We start from the raw sequence: 13,188 nt of genomic DNA, 5'->3' as shown, positions 1-13,188 counted from the left end.
TCTAGATATGTTGTGTGAATCACGATCCCCGCTCGAGATCACCGATCTGCTGAGTACTTGTACCTACGTGGCAGATGTCTGCACCGAGCTAATGAAGAAATCAAAAGAATATGACTCCGATGATCAGGACGACGTTGTCAAAATCGTCGAAGTGATTACAAACGTGGACAAAATTGTCGTAATGTACGTAGATTACATCCTTGACAAAAACATGATGGCCTGCCGCGATTTTCTTTTCTGGTTAGATTACCACTGACGGTATTATTAATCCATTTTGTATCCTGTAACACCCCTGTTATAACCGTTGTACATTTTAGTCTGTGTATGTAACATCATTATATCCATTTTGCATGTTGAATCGTATTAACCCCATTCTTTTTTTAATCAGAGAGTATGTATTAATACCATTTTACTTATAGTATCTTTTCTATCCTCTATTATATCCATTTTACTTATAGTATTTCTATCATATCCATGTTTACTATCTTTTATTATATCCATTTTACTTATAGTATTTCTATTATATCCATGTTTACTATCTTTTATTATATCCATTTTACTCGTAATTATATCCTGTAACATTTTTTTTTTTAATAAAAGATTGATTCAAACCGCTTGTACGCGTCATTCTTTTTTGACGGTTGCGACGGCACCATGTCGGAGCTCATGAAAGAGGCTTATTACACCCCCTCCAACCCTGGTTCTTTGGGCGGTAAAAAACGATTAAAAGACGCCGTCTTGAAAGACACCGGGGTCCGTCTAAGCGATAAACAGGTCTCAGAATGGCTGGCTGGTGAGGACGCTTACACATTACACAAACCAGCGCCTATAAAATACAAACGAAACAGAGTGGTCGTGTACGGGGTCGATACTCAGTTCCAGGCCGATCTCGTCGACATGATCGCCTACGCTAAGGATAACGACGGTCATAAATATCTGCTGACGTGCATAGACGTATTTAGCAAGTACGCCTGGGTTCGTGTGTTGAAGAATAAGAGCGGTCTTGAGGTCGCTAGAGCGTTCGAGTCTATCCTCGAAGAGGGCCGCGTGCCTCAGAAATTGCAGACGGATCAGGGAAAGGAATTTTTTAACAAACAATTTCAAGATGTGATGAAAAAGCACGACATTAATCATTTCGCTACCGCTACCGATTTGAAAGCCAGCGTCGTGGAACGATTTAACAGAACCTTAAAAAGTCGTATGTGGCGATTTTTAACGGCTACAAATTCCCGTCGATACATAGATGTTTTACAAGACATCGTGCAGGGGTACAATACCAGTTATCATCGAAGTATCAGAATGAGACCCGTGGACGTCGGTAAAGTAAACGAGGATCAAGTGTTTCAAAACTTGTACGGCGATATAAAGAAGACCGAGAGATCCGTATTTAATTTCAAAGTCGGCGACGTCGTCAGGATTTCTAAAGTGAGAGGTCCGTTCGCCAAAGGTTATGAGCAGAACTACACGGAGGAATTTTTCACCGTATCCTCGCGTATTCCGCGTCAACCCCCGGTCTACAGACTCACCGATTATGACGGCGATGTCATCGAGGGGGTTTTTTACGAAAAAGAGCTGCAAAAAATAATTGTGAGTAAAAACAAATCTTTTAAGGTGGAAAAGATTTTAGGCCAGAAAAAACAAGGGAAATCTACGCTCGTTTTAGTGAAATGGCTAGGGTGGCCTTCAAAATTTAATAGTTACATAGATAAAAAAACTCTGCTGGACTTAAAACACCCCGTCGTTTAACGGATGAGATCATACCGGCGAAGGACCGCCATGGACGATCACGGGTTCTACGTCACGTTACCGTGCAATGCGTCGTCGTCGGTTTATCCTGAAAATCGCATATCCTCCTATACGACCAGGTTAGCAAAAGCTATAGACTTGAAAGGACAATGGGAAGTCGGACTCGCCGAAATCGAATATCCTAGAAGTTGGTACAACTTTGATGACGAAGACGGTCATTTCTTCCTACATACGGTCCCGGAACCCCCGGATAGCAAGACCTCCAAAGGCTCTTATAGCGGTTTTTCTGCAATTACGAAATTACACATAAGCGGCGGGTACTACGCAAACATTCGTACAATCCTGCGTGCTATAAATCAACTTACCGCACCGGCGGCCGTTTTGAGTCTCGACGAATTCAAAAACAAGGTGAATCTGACCGCGAAACCCAACATTTCGATAAGTTTTCGAGGGAGGCTAGCCACTATTTTAGGAACGACGCTAAAACCTCTAGGAGGTTTAAACTATCATAAAAAACCAGATTTTACCGTAAACGCCGTCGCGGACGCCCCTCATCAATGCGATATCAACGGGGGGTTCTACACGATGTACGTCTACACGGATATTATCCAATATCAAACGGTCGGCGATTCTTACGTTCCTCTTTTGAGATGCGTACATATATCGGGTAAAAGCAACGACTCGGTCATTGCTAGATACGACAACCCACATTACGCATCGATCAGCAAGGATCACATCACCGACATCACCATAGAGCTGAAGGACGATCAAAACCGCAGAGTACCATTTTCTTACGGGAAAGTCATCGTAAAACTTCACTTTAAACCGAAAAATGGTTTATTATAGACCCGGAGAGACCGCCGACTACGTCAGCTACTACCGAAATCAGGCCGGCGGGGATTTGCCGGGCTATGCCGGGGGAGGGGTTATGTACGGAGCGGGGTTAGGGGGTCTTTTCAGAGGCCTGTTCAGGATGGCTGTACCTCTGTTAAAAAGAGGATTTAGCATCGCGAAACCCCATCTAAAATCGGCCGCTAAAAATATAGTATCCGACGTCGTCTCAAACGTATTGACGCGGTCTCATAACGATAAAGCTCAAGACGGATCCGGTCTGATGGTCATGGCCCGTAAGAGGATGTCTAAACCACCCGGTGTGAGGAGGCGTGGTCAGTGGGGAAAGAAGAAAACAACACTCGGACCGAAGAAACGCTCAGTCGTACGCAGAAAGCGTAAGGCGGCTGTTAGACGAAAGGCGTCGATCAAGAGAGTCGTAAAAACCATCTTCTAACATGGCGTTATTGCACCGCATGTCGGGGGAGTGCATCAAGTCCGAGTTGGACCTATTTACGGTCCCGCTGACGCAGACCGTTATTGAGAAAAACGGCTATTTAGAAGTAGCCCCATTATCGGCCATATCGTACTCTGCACCGTTGGAGTTTTTTATCGCCGGCAACGGCGACGATTATTTGGATCTTAACAACACGATGCTCTATCTACGGGTGAAAATCACGGGGCCTGACGGAGCAGATATCGCTCACCCGGCTAAGGTGGGACCGATAAATTACCTGGCAGCTACCATGTTTTCACAGGTCGACGTAACCCTCGGCGACCGTCTGATATCTCAGAGCTCCGGAACTCATCCGTATCGCTGCATCATCGAAAGTCTGCTCAACTACGGTAAAGATACGTTGGAAAGTATTTTCAGCGCCGGGCTGTTTCACAAAGACACGGCCGGTCACATGGACGTACATGACCCCGCAGGTCGTAACGAGGGGTTGACGAAGAGATCGCTCTACACCGGCCGAAGCAGCGAGGTGGAACTGTTAGCGCCCATACACAGCGATATATTCTTTCAAGAGAAACTTTTAATTAACGGATTGGATTTAAAATTACGGTTCATACGGGCTAAGGATGAATTCTGTCTGATGAGGTCCGACGACTTGGCTTACAAATTACATATAGCGGCTGCGTCCCTATTTGTCAAAAAAGTTTCCGTATCACCCCCGGTGAGACTGGCTCACGCCCAAACGCTGCTCTCGACCACGGCCAAGTACCCCATCGACAGGGTCTGTCTAAAATCGTTCTCCATACCCGCGGGCTCTCGAGTTTCCAATCAAGAAAATCTGTTTCTAGGAACGCTGCCAAAGTCTATCGTTATCGGTATGGTCGATAACGACGCATTCACCGGCTCCTACGAGAAAAATCCATTCGCGTTCAAACATTACAATCTGGAATTCCTAGCGGTCTACGTGGACGGTCAACAATTTCCCGCCAAGCCCCTACAACCTAATTTCGACGCCGGTTTGGCGGTGCGCGAATATTATCAGCTGGCGATGACGACCGGGAGACACCTTAAAGATCGACCGCTCTGTATCAGCAGGAATGATTTCCTGAACGGATACACGCTCTACGCATTTAACCTGACGCCGGACGAGGACTGCGGTCAGCACATTTCCCTCATCAAGTCCGGGAACATCAGAGTAGAAGCTCGTTTCAGACAAGCTCTGCCGAATACCGTTAATTTAATAATCTACGCCGTATTCGACAGCCTCATTGAAGTGTCTAACCGTAGACAGGTACTGATCGATCACTACTGAGAGATGAACACGCTACAACTCACAGCTATCGTGGATAAAATAGCGTGCGGGACTCATTTTCTCGGGGTTCTGCCGAGCGATCAACTACCCAAAAAACCGTTGGGGATCTTACCGTCGTTCTGCATCGTTAATACCCACCCCTCTCGATCGCGGGGGGAGCATTGGCTAGCCGTTTATTTAGCGCGAGAGGGGACGGCTTGTTTTTTCGACAGCTTCGGCAATCCGCCCGACAGCCCCCGCTTTCCAATCAGCATCAATAACTTTCTAGACGTCAACGACGTAGACGTATTATACTCCGACAGACGCGTCCAGGATTATTCATCGGATACCTGCGGACAGCACTGTGTGTTTTTTCTATATCATCTAGCCAGAGGTCGCGACTATAGCCACGTGATGAAACTATACACCGATGATTATATTAGAAATGATAAAATGGTGTCCCTCTTTGTGAAGAGATTGAGACCGCATGTTTGTAATGATAAAATGTTATCGTGCGTTCATTGTGTGCAGACATGTTTGACGTATAAATAAAAAAAAAGCTTAAACCATTATATTTCTCATCGTCTTTTATTTATTTAATCATAAGATACAAATGAATGAATGCTCGATCTAAGGAGTCGTTACATTTCCAGCCATTGTCGTAGGTCGATAGTCGGCGATTTAAACGGCGAGTCTTCAAAATCTCCACCCGAGGGAGGTGAATATCTCCTCCCTTTTTTTCTTTTATAAGGTCTAACAGACGGTGATGGGGGTTCTAAGGGTTTACTCTTTAGAGAGTTAATCGTACGTCTGACCTGTTGGTTCGGCACCGTAGAAAAAGGGATGTTTAATTCGCCAAAGGCGCGTAGAAACTCCGACCATCCCGGAGGTCTCCGTTCATCCCTAACGTTTTGCGGAGCCGTAACATTTTTTAACAAATCGACCATGTGCGAACCTTGTACGGCTTTACCCCTGAACACAAACTCCCCGGATTCGTTCCACGAGCTTAGTCCTTTAGCTTTAGACATCTTGTCTAATATGTATCTGCTGTTTTTCACGCTTCTCGACGGGACGTTCTTCAGAACTTCGGCGACGACAGTCTCCTCGGCTTTACCGTCTTCGACGTTAGCGGCAGTCGGCGATTCGTCTTTAGGACCGGGGTCAAGATGGGGTAACGAAAGCGTTAAAACACCGCTCTCACGATCCCCTTGTTTAACGACGGTCAAAAACCTGTTCAGGGTTTGGCTGTAAAGTTTGACTTTTTCATAAGGATTCAAATCGTCGCGGCGTAAAATATTTCTTATGGCGGCGTCCAAATCGCTCTCCACGGTCTGTTGAATGTTCTCGCGAGCATTTTCACTCTTGAGCTTATCCAGTTGATGATGAGGGACTAAATACATCTTTTCGGCGTACTCCATCCTAACGTTTCGCTATCAAGCTCGTGAGAAACGGCACGGCGACGCTGAGGAGCGGTAGCAGGAACCCTCCCTTCTGGTTGAAGACTCGTTTCTTGGCCGCTATGCCGATTTTTTTATCGGCTACAAATTTAATATCCGCTCTTCTCTTTTTCAGTTTTTGGTACTGTTGCCTGCTGACCGGAATGACCCCGTAGAGGATGTTTAGAGCCACTTCGCAGAGCGCTAAAATGAATTCGTCGGACGCCGATTGTAATATAAGGCGTCGTTGTTTAGGAGTGGCTTTATGTAGCATTTTTAACACCGGCAGATGCTTACAAAGCCTCGCGGACATGGTGATCACGTTCTTCTTTTTTTCGGGATATAAACCACTTGACGGTCTGAAAGCAATCCTGTTCTGAGACGGTACTGCTCCGGAGTTTTCGCTTTATAGTCTATCATTAGATATCCGAAAGGTCGGTCGACCGCGTCGTGATAACACTCCATAAAGTATTTCGTGTTTCCGGGGTACATTTGACGACCTAGCATCGCCACTTGATGGACGTCCCGAGGATTTTTAAACAGGATCATATAATTGGCGTTTAAGCTGATGGTTCGACTCGACTTTCCCTGCGCGAATAAATTTTGCACTATGTAAATAGAACTGAGATTACGATGGTGACAGTATTGAGTGAACACGCGCTGCAGTTCGACGTTAGCGCTAGCTTGTTCCATGAGATCGTCGACGACGAGAAGGTTGGCGGTGGTAACAGGCAGTAAATCATCATCATTCAGACTCTGGGGTATTCCTTGTATAAATTTAATGTCATACAATTGAAGTAAATCATCGTACAAAGTTTGCCAACAATCATACAACCAAACAATGTTTTCAATTTTCTTCGAAATGATATTCAAACCTTTTTCCAACAAAAGTTTCACAAAATAAGACTTTCCGGAATTGGACGGTCCAGATACAACGCAGCTGAAAGGGTGTTGAAGTCTGAAATCAAAATCGGACACATCCTGAGAACCTCTGTGCATCGCCATCTGATCAGTAGCCGTAAGGAAGCGTGGTATAATCGCTTAAAAGCCGACGTTTATCGTAGACGACCTTAAACCTCTTAACGACTGATTTGTTTTGTAATGTGAGAGTCTTTTTATCCCTCACAATGTTTTCCGTATGAGCCAGGATGTATTTGGATCTATCGTGAGACGTCACATAGCTGTCGACCAGACCAATCAGGGATTCGAGACAGATAGCTTTGGAATTTTTAGCATTCAGAGTTATGCCCTTAGCTTTCATGGCGACTTTACCTTTGACCGTCTCAAACGCGTATGATTTGGGACCACTGGCACAGAAGGTCGTTATGTGGTCGTCGGGGTCCAATTCGCTCGTCAGCTCCCCTAAATGATCACCCAGAGGAGGCTCCCAGTCACCGTCCCTAGACACGAATATGACGCTGTCGGTGTCGGAGTATAGCAGTCGTTCGCCTAGTCTGTCCATCAATTCGTACAATTCCAGTCGTGCGTGCGCTGTAGTGAAAGCGCCTACAAAAACATTGACGTCGCGCACCTTGCAAACATCGTCCTTGTCGGGTTTATGCTGGACTAGAGCTACGTCGTCTGAGACGAATGAGAAATAGGTCAAGGTGTCGGTGTTGCCAAAAACGATTCTGGTGAAATCTTCGGGCTCGCGCACCAGAATCGTTTGAGGTAAGTTTGGTCTTAAAGAGAAGCGCCCCCACAAACTATTCAGAATTAATTTAGTGATCGCCCTTTGGGCGGCGTTGTACTTGATTTTTTCCGGGTCGAGTTGAATACCCTCTTTTTCAAAATAGTCACTAATGTAAGCCTCTTTCTCAGCATCCGTGACGACGTTCGGAGGGTAGCCCGAAGCTTGTTGTTTCAAACATAAGAAGGTCTTTACGTATTCGGCAAACAACGTGTCTGACCGTTGTGGAAAATGCCAAACCTCGTCTATCTTGGCTACCACATAGCCCTTCTCGATGGCTTTTAAAAGCTCGATACTGACCCAACAGCCCGAGAGCGATCTTTCCTGGTCCGTGTGGGTACAGCTCGAGGTCTGGTTTTGGTCTTGAGCGCAGGTTCTACATAGCGCGAACGTCAACTTCCCGTTCGAACGGAAAGGAAGGACTGGATGGAGTAAGTTGCGGGGAGGGTACACGGTGGCTTTGATAAGCCCGTAATAATTTTCAATCGGTTCGAAATCTGCGAAAATGATTTCGGGGTGTCCGATCGGGTAGCTTTTCCTGGCCTGACAGAAAGGGTACAGACTGGTGAAATCCAGATATCTTATTTTCTCATCGCCGCTCACTTTGTGGTATAGCTTATAGGAGTTGCTACGGCCTCCATAGAGCGTTTCGCGCGGATTCAGTCTCTCAGGGGCGGAATAATCGGCCATAAATTCTATCACGGAGGGATCGGTCTTTTTCATCCGATTCCATTCGCATTCCCACAGAACCTCGATTTGCAAACCGTACGCTTTCCGGAGAATTTCAATCTTATCGTCAAACTGGTTCCTGAGAACCCCGTAGGGTACTCCGGACAGGGGGTGCGTCTGATTGGGTTCAAAGCGACAGCAATGTCCATGAAAAACACACCCCGAGAACTCTAAACCGTGCCTGACGCCGTCCTGCTCGTAGTAGCCGTCTAAAAAGAACTTACCGATCGATACCTCGCCGTGGTTTACGGCGTGATGAACGTCCACGTTTCGAGTCTTTTTTATATACTCGAGCCATTGGATCGAACCGCTCGAGTAGGACTTATTCTGGCGGATGTACGCTTTGTTATGCGTCAGGGCTAGCGTGTTTCTGCTGAGATAATGTGTTTTGAAGACCCCCATTGCGCAGCTGGCGATCGTCGTGAACGCAAAAGGGTCGAGTTGGGTGCACTGTAGGAATGACGTCCTGTACTTCATACAGCCTTCACGTAATAACACGACGTCGTTAACGCCGTAGTCGTACAGTTCTTTCTTGAAGTTAAAGAGCTCACCCTTGACCGTGCTGTACCATGCGTCAAACTTTTCTTGGGCTTTATCCGACATGTTCTCGTAGTTGTAGAACTTTTTGTCAGGGTACGGTCCGACGTAGTTCTCATTTTCCACCCTGTTGAAAAGATGGGGGAAATAGCCTTTTTCAGTCGTCGTCAAGTCTAACGCCGCTGGCATTTTGGCGAGAGCGAAAGGGAAAAATGAGTAGCTATCGATGTATCGTTGGGCAAATGCGTCGTCGTACATCAGGAGTAGTTTGCACCCTTGCATTATGACCTCGAGCACGATCCCCGCTTTGCAAAAATACTCCAGAATTAGAAAGGCGTCAAATCTGGAGGCGTAATGAGCGATGAAGCAGTAGCCTTTGTATCGGGGTTGTCTGAAGCGCTTGATTAGCTTAGCGATACAGTCCGTGCCGTAGGCGGTAAATTTCTGACCTTTGAACGTCATGGCGCAGACAAAATTAGCCTCGTGGCGTCCGTTTTCGTAACGTGATTCAAAGTCGTAAAAAATATACTTTTCACACGGTTCCTTAAGCTCTAGAGGTTGTATAAAGCATTGATGTGCTCCATCGTCCGTCAGAGACTCTCGACAATGCACACATTTGTCTGGGGCGCATATGTGTTTGGTTTTCTGGTTGCCCGGTTTAACGTCGTAACGTCGGTTACATAGTTTGCAGTATTTGATCATATCACAGGCGGGGTATTCCTGACCGGGAGGTGGGTTTTTTTTATGCATTTCGAAACAATAAGCCGATTTACAGTAACGCAAACAATCGGGGCAATGTAGGTTTCTCGCTTGGAACCTGTAGCATTCCGCGTCGAAACAGATGTTGCAGACGTGCTTACATCGATGGTATCTGAGGTTGCTGTAAGATTTGTAGCAAAATGGACACACATATGGTGAGCCGAGGAACGCCTTCAAACTCGTTATCATGTAGTAGTGGTCGTCGTGGAGATATAGAAAGACCGTGTTTGGATGGGGTTCGTCAGAATTTTTGTAGGTTTCTAAGATCATGGCGTTAGATCTGTGAAATACGACAATTTTAATGTCTAGCGCTCGTTCGAACGAGGCTATGTCGCCGAGACCGATTCGGTCTTGGATTGAGAAGCCGACGCTGTTTTGGATGACGGAAGCCAGTTTTTCTAACTCGCTCTCGGGGTGTTGGGGGTTTAGAAAACGGGCGAGGCAGATGGAGAAGCACAAATTATTTGAAATATTGATCGGACAAAATAAACTCGTCTTTTTCCTTTTGATCACCTCATCAACAGCCAAGTCCGTGAGTTTCCGACGACGACCCCCGCCTTGTCTGTTCATGGCTACGGAAGCTTCAAATTCTACGGTTTGGTCAGATAGTAACCGGTCGTTGCTCTGTAAAACTTTTTCGATTTGATCCATAAACCCATCCACGTCGTAATTATTACCGCGGGTTAAAATCCCGCTAACGGGGGTCTGTAAACTGGGAGCCGTCAATGTGATATTGATCACCGGAGAATTTTGGTCAAACTCCCTAGCGAAATTCACAATTCCGGTAAGCATGTCATGTAAGCGGGCGTGGTAAGAGGCCAAATCTGTAGAGTTAATCTCTCTCAGATTCGTAGTCCTTCTCAATGTCACGCTATTGAAACGAGGTCGTGGTAAAACATGATATCCGTTTACGTCGCCACCCTCGCGAATCAACCTGTCAACGTCTGTACGGCTTAATCGAGTCTGTGTAGTAGGGTCGACGTTACCTGATGTGGACGCTTGCGGAGTATCATTACCGGTGGGGTGCTCTGTGTTGTCAGGATCAGGATCGGTGCACGGCGCCGGTGGGTTGTTTAAAACACCGCCGTGTTGTACAACGGAATCGGTGTCTAGGCTAAGCAGAGGATCGAACAAATTCATATTTGGATTTACGGCTAATTCAAAAAGATCCAAAATAGGAGGGGATTCTTGATTAAACAAATACTGTTCTAAAGAGTCCGGAAGTAAACTTAGCATTTCGATCTCGTCCGGCGTCAGTTCTGTGGAGGATTGACGTAAGTCGTCTGAACCGTCCATTTTTAGATTTCAGACCAAAACACGTACTATTACAAAATCATAGAGTTAAAACAAGCATACATGAACTATTACACATTTCATAGAGTATAAAAAAGCATACATGAACTATTACAAAATCAGAATACAAAAGCATATATGACAAATCAGAGTATAAAAGCAGATATCGGATTATATATGTAAAACAAAGTATAAAAAGCATACATGAAATATTTAAACAATCATAGCAGACGTGAGATATAAGAATTACTTGAAATATCGGATTATATGTAAAACAAAGTATAGACGGAATATAAGAATCACTCTGAATACATCTATATTCAGTTTGACTCCGCAGTCTCATATACGATGGTGAGAATGAGGTGGTGCAATATTAGCATCAATTCCCTTTGGTATTGAGTCACCGTACGATCATTTCTATCAAACTGCTGATCAATCGTCGATCTCATAGCATTGACGCGTTGGAATATTTCATTGGCCAGATCCTGAATAAAGCGATCCTGAGCATCGAATCGACTGCGTGTCTCGAGGTGATGCACACGGAGCTCGCCGTGCAACGCGTCTAATCTGCTAAGGGTTTCGATTTGTCTGTCGCGAGACTCGTTGCCCAACGCGATCAATTTGTTGTTAATATCATCTTGTACGTTGCGGAGTTCGACGTATTTGTTGTTTATGTCAACCTGCGCGTCGCGAAACTCTTGACCGAATGATTGTATCGAATTAATGGGGCTATGAAACGGAGGCAGATCGTCGAATGATTCATCAAGCGGCTGAGGCGCCGGCACTTCTTCCACTTCTACTTCTTCGGACGACGGTGAGGGAGAAGGATATGGCGTTTGACCCACGTTGGTGGTAGACACCTCGTCACGCTCGCTCGTCCAAGAACTCTGGTCCCAGGCATCGATTTGAGACATGCCCCAGGTAGTCACGTCATCCTTATGGCTTCTACTCGAGTCTGCTGGATGTTAAAAAAAAAATCTTAATGTTTGACACCATCTGGTTTAAATGCAAATAATGTAGTTAGTCTTACCATAAAACAGATCGGTCTCAGGACTGGTCGCGGGGCTGTTCGGTGGTACCGGACAGAGAGTTTTCCTCTCTGGAGGGCTCTCAGGACTGATCGCCGGGGGAAAACGATAAGCCTTTCTCGGAAGTTCGCCGTTCGGTTCAGGTCGGACCACCGCTGTAAAACGATAAGTCTTTCTTGGTGGTTCGTCACACGGTCCAGGACTGCCCGGAGAGGTGGGGCGATTCGTTTTTCTAGTCTTCTTTCTCGCTGGTTCGTCGGCGGGTCCAGGGAGTGATTCGTCGCAGGATCCTATTGGATTCTCGATGTGGGCCGGAGCGGAATCAGGCGGGATGTTGTCTGTTACGTTGACGGTGGGATCTTCATCGCCATCTTGCGTGAGATCGATAACTGTCTGAAAGGCGGGTTGTGTGATGAATTGGATAAAATCTAAAAAAAAAAATAAATAATTAGATTCCTCATAAACAAAAAAAATTTTTAAATTTTGATTTCTCATAAAAAATTATGGAGACGGATCTTGTCTTACCATCGGCTGCGCTGTCTGGATCAATCGCAGCCTCTGTGAATAAAAAATAAATAAATAAAAAAATTATGATAAAAAAAAATAATAAATAAATAAATAAATTAATTAATAATATACAAAATTAAAATACATTCATTTTAGTTTATAAAAAGAATAGTTAATACGTACTTACGTGTATTAATAGCGTCAAAGGCTTGGCGCTCAATATTTGAACCTGTGATAAAAAAATATAAAAAGTGTTATGATTTCAAACACATGGAGAGGGTTTTTATTTTACAGTTTAATGGAGCACACACACACACACATACACACACTGTGACAAAGAAATCGTGATGTCATAACATTAAACCGCAAGCAGATGGCGCAATTTTCACTATAACGGCGTCATTTCATCCAGACTCACCGGGGGGAGCCATTTCACAATCATATCCTCATATGTCGTTTCACTGCGAACAGTTAGCAAACGGGAAAAAATGGTTTTCTGAGTCACGCTTAGTTACGCTTACACCTTCCGCGATGTCGTCTTCATAGATGACAAACGGATAACGGAGTGGCAAAACGTAGATTTAACGGACCAGAATTGTTTTTTCTGATATCCTATACGTAGCATTGAAGCAGGCAAAACTAAGCGCGCGTCAACCGGACGTCGTCATATTTTCAAAATAAAAGTATTTTAACAGGATGGCGTCATATTTTCAAAATAAAAGTATTTTCAACAGGATATGGTGATATATGCAAAATAAAAGTATTTTTTCATTTTTTTTTTCATTCATGATATTAAGTCCAATAACACATACTTTATATTGTTAAAAATATCTCTATCAGCATATGGCTGCGTAATCTGCTTAACATGAAATATTAAGACGACATAA

General features: G+C 44.9%; 2 protein-coding genes across 2 annotated transcripts; one reads left to right on the top strand and one right to left on the bottom strand.

The window, feature by feature from the left end:
• Positions 1–3,035: 3,035 nt before the first annotated feature.
• On the top strand, positions 3,036–4,343 carry LOC127986899 (uncharacterized protein F54H12.2-like). Its single transcript, XM_052589154.1, has one exon. It carries the CDS (start codon positions 3,036–3,038, stop codon positions 4,341–4,343), a length of 1,308 nt encoding a protein of 435 aa, XP_052445114.1.
• Positions 3,582–12,356, bottom strand: LOC127987463 (uncharacterized). The gene is made up of 3 exons (XM_052589807.1): positions 12,320–12,356; positions 11,797–12,222; positions 3,582–11,721 (listed from the first exon to the last, which is right to left on the bottom strand). Exon 3 carries the CDS (start codon positions 10,767–10,769, stop codon positions 6,768–6,770), a length of 4,002 nt encoding a protein of 1,333 aa, XP_052445767.1. The 5' UTR covers positions 10,770–11,721; positions 11,797–12,222; positions 12,320–12,356; the 3' UTR covers positions 3,582–6,767.
• Between the last annotated feature and the right edge of the window lie 832 nt (positions 12,357–13,188).

This window comes from Carassius gibelio, chromosome B22 (genome assembly GCF_023724105.1).
Source record: "Carassius gibelio isolate Cgi1373 ecotype wild population from Czech Republic chromosome B22, carGib1.2-hapl.c, whole genome shotgun sequence".
Classification (NCBI taxonomy): Eukaryota; Metazoa; Chordata; class Actinopteri; order Cypriniformes; family Cyprinidae; genus Carassius; species Carassius gibelio.
This window is presented reverse-complemented; position numbering and strand designations above follow the sequence as displayed.